Source organism: Chiloscyllium plagiosum, chromosome 6 (genome assembly GCF_004010195.1).
Source record: "Chiloscyllium plagiosum isolate BGI_BamShark_2017 chromosome 6, ASM401019v2, whole genome shotgun sequence".
Taxonomy (NCBI): domain Eukaryota; kingdom Metazoa; phylum Chordata; class Chondrichthyes; order Orectolobiformes; family Hemiscylliidae; genus Chiloscyllium; species Chiloscyllium plagiosum.
The window spans coordinates 12,895,450-12,901,135 of NC_057715.1; the positions used below are offsets into that span (position 1 = coordinate 12,895,450).

Consider the following 5,686-nt stretch of genomic DNA (forward strand, 5'->3'; position numbering starts at 1 on the left):
TTTGATAAGTGTTACTTTAGCTAAAAACTGGTAACTCAAGTTCAGGTTTAGGTGTCTGATTTTACTTCTAATACTGGCAATCATTAAATTTATTGAACATTTTAGTTATAATCGAACACAGTAGATGTACTTCTTGTTGACTCTGCCTCCTCAGGCATCATCACCCCAAGCAACTACCCACACCTCTTTCTCCGTCTCTCTCACACACAGGGCCCTCTATACAAATAATCAAAAGGTTTCAGGACACCTCCTGCTGAATGAAAGTGACCGCCAAGTTTGTTCATAATCACTCATATAGATATAATAGAAACACTTTTCAACCGAGAAACTAACGGGGTTAAATTTACATATGATTAGGAATGTATTGGTAAGGAACCTTTTGAACACTTTGTCAACGGATCCATCATCTCTCTGTGGAATGGGACCGGTTTAAATGGTATGTTGAAATTCGTCTCGAGCTTTCTGGGTATTTCCAACATCATAGGGGACGGTGGCTTATGTTCAGTGGCTTTCTTTGGAGAAGGGCAAGCAACTCTGGGTGGAATTGTCTGGAAACTGCCGCCTTGCAGCGGCGAGAGGAACAGTTTTGTATCGCGGGCCCTGATGAATACGCTGATTTTCTTCAGCGTAAAGTTTCTGAGTTTAAAAATGCAATGTTTGGAAATGGAGGCGGAGAAATGTGACCTCTGATCCTGTTCTCCAAACAATTCCCCAGCTCCACCACAATCCTTTATTTTTAACTCACAAGCTAAAATCCTCTTTACACCCAAATTTTAACTTAATCCAAAATCTTGTTTCCAGCATCTGCAAGTCATTGTTTTTACCCAAATTTTAACTATCTGCCAACACCGTTCATTGCGTGGCCATTAAGAATATCTCCGCCCATTGGATGACAGGTTATCGCCACTCTAAACAATTCCCTTCTATCCAACTCCACGCTTTCAGTCTCAGGGCAACAGACTGTATTCTGAACAGCCATCTGAAACTCGCTTCACTTTCTCTTCACTTTCCACTGGGATTTAGGACAGAAAATTGTTTACTCTCGCAATGTCGTCAATACACAAAGAATTAAGAGTTTACATAACTATCTAATTAAGTCGCCTTTAAAGTATAATCGTAGCTTGCGGTTCCCACCTACGACGCACCGCATTGATACTGAAGCTCAGGAGAAAAGTGGGCCGTGAATAAATTATTTGAGAGGCATTCTTGACAAAGCAACGCCTGAACAAAAAGCAATAATCTAATTTTTACCGGAACGGTTTCTCTGACCATACCACACTCCGCAACCACACCAGACAATATCCTTCACTAAAGGATGGAGTACATCTCAAGGAAACTTGTTTAATGCATCTTATCTACAGGATCAACGTTCACGGCACTTGAAAATATTCATTAAATAGTTTCTATATAAATAGTTTTTATATAAGAAAACATTGAAAGTGTAAAATATAAACTTTTACATGTCCTCGTGGTTCATAAATCAAACTAAGTCACGGTGCGAGGAAAGGAGAGAAGCAGGATAATATCTGTTTGACCAGAACTAATAATTTAGGATAAGGATCATATATCTGTGAGTCAATAACTACATCAGTGATACCTTACAATAATATATAGCACCACAGAAATGGAAGCGGGCAACAGTCTCTTAGCTCCGACACCAATCTTTAATATAAATTCTATGTTTAGCTAACTCATTCAAAGGAGTAAATGCAACATGTGAAGGAAAATGTAATTGGAAATCGAAAGGCTTCCTTTCTCAGACACGGACAATGCAGGGACTGAATAACAGCTCCCAGCAGCCCAAATATATGAGAGAATCTAGTGTCCTTTGAGACTTGGCCTGTTTCTATTTGAAGAATTCTTAACAATAAGCCTCCAAACACGCTTTATTTACACACTTGCTTCACGATTGTCAGTCATTCGCAAAATCCTAAGTTTAAAGATCTGAATGGCAAACGACCGGACACATTTGGTGCAGATTCGGGTTGTTACAACAAGCCGCGAGCGTTAGCTACAAGTGTCGCTGTGTTTGTTGTAAATTTGCTAATTAATCGAAAAGTGACACATCCAACTGCACACGAGATACCAAGACCTTCTTTACTGAAAAAAGAGACATGTGTGGTAAAGAAGCGAAACTGAGCAACAACCGGGCGGAACTTGGAGTTAATACAATCCTCCTTATATCAGACTCAAAACGTTAACACTTTATCTCTCCACAGATACTGCCAGACCTGCAGAGTTTCGACAGCATCTTCCGAACTTATTAAGATCATTCTATTATCAGCTATTGTATAGTTTGTAAAAGACCTCTAAGGTATTTGTGGTTTGGTTGTAACTAGCATTTGTTACAACCTACGGTGCGACTGAACTTAACAAGCAATTACCTTGCTCTGTGCAGCATTCGTTACATTAATCCGAATTTAAGATTTGAAAACAGTTATGTCAAACTTTGTACATGTTTTAAATTTTAAAGAATACTCAAATATAACCGGCTGATTCCTGGTTCTGTTAAAGAAAGTTTAGTAAATTGTCCATGTTATTAGCTTTTTTTGGAAACGCGGTTTGAACAATATTTTGATGGCTGGCAAGATCCATGAAATACACCAGTATTTTCAAACCACGTGCATTTTGATTCCGTTGTGATTAGTCAATAGTCGGAATAGAGATTTCTAAAACTTCTCTCATGGGATGTTTTTCTCTCTCTCTCTGCATCAAGTTCCGGTTGGTGAATTCTGAAAGAGGACAAAACACGAGTAGAAAACCTCTCCTTGCGCCTTCCTTTCTAGAGAAAGTTTGATGAATTTATTGCATCGCACTCTCCTTTTTATTTAAATCGATGTGTTGTCATTGCAGATAACCGAGAAACCTCCCGAATGAAACATTTGTATATTTCCAACCCACTGCCCTTGGCAAGCCCACTGCAGGTCAAAAACACCCCATCATAAGCCTCAGTGAAAAGGAGAGACATTCCCGCGTTCAGAAAGTCCGAATAATTCTGTCCTACCTTGTATATGAGGGACTGCGTTTGGTTCCGAAACTGACTGAACTCTGCAAGCGTTACATTTAAATGACCATTTAAAGTCAAATAAAAGTATTCCCCCCAAAAAATGGTTCTAGTTAAATAATAAATGTATGTGGGAGCGAAATAGATGTGGGAAACGAGGCTGCGCTGTGTTTAATACAGTCACCGAGTTTAAATTTCATCGATGTTAAGCATTGCACTACCCAAGCGAAACGGTTCGTATTTATACAAGCTCTTTAGTGATTCAAACTATCAGCCCTGTCATTTCAATTCTAATCATTCACGGGATTAGGTCGCTCTGTGCAAACTTTCTCAGCCCAGAGGAGCAGGTTTTGTTAGTTATTGTCCAGGGAATTTAATCCACAGTAAATACACCACGACCGGCTTCCAAATGCCACTTTTCATGAGGAAAGAATATTGCCTGAAAACAGGTCCATGAAATAAATCAGGGAAAGTATAAATGCAAGTTACGTACAACGTCTTTTTTTTGTAAAAATTTATTATTTTAACGGACTTGTTTTGAGCCACGCAAACAGTCGGTCTGTTCAGAAAAGTATTAGTAAACTATTTACATCGGCTGCCGGTTAATCTGCGGTTCAATTTTAGAATAAAAATGACCTAATTCTCTCTATGACTGACAGGAAATCTCACAAGCGAAAAAAAAGGGAAAGTGTTTCAAATACAGAAACTCACATGAGGCACACACCTGCAACTAAAGGCAGTTCAAACGCCTTAGAAATTAAGTTGAAAGTCCTGTTTCTTGCCTTTTCGTAATCTCGAAGATTTCCTTTAGTGTGTGCGAGGGGCAGGGAGGGGAATTTCAGATGATTCCGTGGGGAGCACTAGTGGAGTGTATGTAAACAGCGCGAGGGCGCAATTTGGGCAAATTCCAACAGTTGACATTTAATATAGCCATTCATCTCAACTGTCTGATAAATACTGTACAAAAAGAGAAACCCTCGGTGAATAAAACATTTACATTCTTTTTAAAATGTTATGTGCGCTAGCTTCAGAACCAGTAACTTCTGAGAGTTCCCACAACGAACGACTTTACCTCTTTTTTTTTACAAGTACATCAAAAAGAAAAGCAAATTGCCGAGAGCTGGGAGTTCACATGTGAGTTAGTGGGATGGTCCCGTTAACAGCCGTGCTGGGGCTCTGGTAGTGTTGAGCCAGAGGGAGCAGTCTGTTCTGGGATGGGTCCCCGGCTTCTCCGCCAGTCGGCAAATACATGCTGATCATCTCTCTCAGGTCCCCGGAGCAAGGGGGTCGGGAGTGCGAGCTGACCGGCGGACTGGGGGACGGTTCCGACTTGACCATCGAGCCCAGGGAGAGGCTGGCAGCTCCCTGGTGGCTGTAACCGGACGGGATGGGGCTGTAGGAGGGCGAGCCGCTCATGTAGCCCTGTGTACTGATGGGGCTGTACTGGAGGGACATGTCGTAGCGGTGCAGCTGCTGCGGGTGGTGGTGGTGGTGGTGATGGTGGTGGTGACCCGGTGTCCCACCAGCGCCATTCCCGCCGGCGGGGCCCCCTCCTCCTCCGCCTCCCGCTCCCCCCGCAGCCGCCGCTCCTGCCGCCGCCAGCGCCGGGTGCTGGCTGTAAGCGAGGGGGTCCTGCATCATGACCGCCGCCGCTGCCGCTGCCGCTGCCGCCGAGCCCGGGTAAGCGCCGTTCGCCCAGCCGTTCATGTGAGCGTAGGCGCCCGCTCCGTCCAGCCGCTGGTTCAAGCCCGGGGGAGAGCTCAGAGCCCCGGGGCCAGGGGAGAGTAAGCCGGCGGGCAGCGAGTACTTGTCCTTCTTGAGGAGGGTCTTGGTCTTGCGGCGGGGCCGGTATTTATAATCCGGGTGCTCCTTCATGTGCAGCGCCCGCAGCCTCTTGGCCTCGTCGATGAACGGGCGCTTCTCCGCCTCGGACATGAGTTTCCACTCCGCCCCGAGACGCTTGCTGATCTCCGAGTTGTGCATCTTCGGATTTTCCTGAGCCATCTTGCGGCGCTGACCCCGGGACCACACCATGAACGCGTTCATCGGCCGCTTGACCCGCTCGCCGCTCACTTTGCCGTTGGTGCCGCCCGCGGGCACCGGGGTGCCGTTACCGGCGGCACTGACCGGATGGCCCGGGCTCTGCAGCTCGCCCTCCATCATCAGGCTGTACATTCAAGCGGCGCCCGGTTCCCGGGGAGTGGGGTGGGGGAGGGTGGGGAACAGCAGCCTGGCCAGGAAGGAAGCAGCCGGTGCTGGGGCAACTCCCCGGTCCTTTAGCCCACACCAACTTCCCCACCTTGCCCCCCTCCCCCCCGCTCCCACCGCCCCCGCCAGCCGTTAGAGTCGGAGAGCAGACTTCTCCAACCAGAGACTGGGCACGGGCACCCGAGACCCAGCCGCTTACACAGGGGGCTGCAGAGTCATTCGGTTTAAAACCCGTTGGGATTCGGTGCAAAGTTGTTCGGTGCCGAGTTTCTCGGTTTCGACACGGGGAGGAGTTGCTCGGTGTTGATTCGGTGCAAAGTTGTATAGGTTTAGAATCGGCGCAGAGTTGCTCAGGTTTAGAATCGGTGCAGAGTTGCTCGGTTTAGATTCGGTGCAGAGTTGCTCAGGTTCAGATTCGGTGCAGAGTTGCTCGGTTTAGAATCGGTGCAGAGTTGCTCGGGTTCAAATTCGGTG

At 46.1% G+C, this 5,686-nt stretch overlaps 1 protein-coding gene across 1 annotated transcript; it reads right to left on the reverse strand.

Moving 5' to 3' along the window:
* Positions 1-2,307: 2,307 nt before the first annotated feature.
* On the reverse strand, positions 2,308-5,285 carry LOC122550466 (transcription factor Sox-1a-like). Its single transcript, XM_043691222.1, has 2 exons — positions 4,077-5,285; positions 2,308-2,732 (listed from the first exon to the last, which is right to left on the reverse strand). Exon 1 carries the CDS (start codon positions 5,177-5,179, stop codon positions 4,133-4,135), a length of 1,047 nt encoding a protein of 348 aa, XP_043547157.1. The 5' UTR covers positions 5,180-5,285; the 3' UTR covers positions 2,308-2,732; positions 4,077-4,132.
* Between the last annotated feature and the right edge of the window lie 401 nt (positions 5,286-5,686).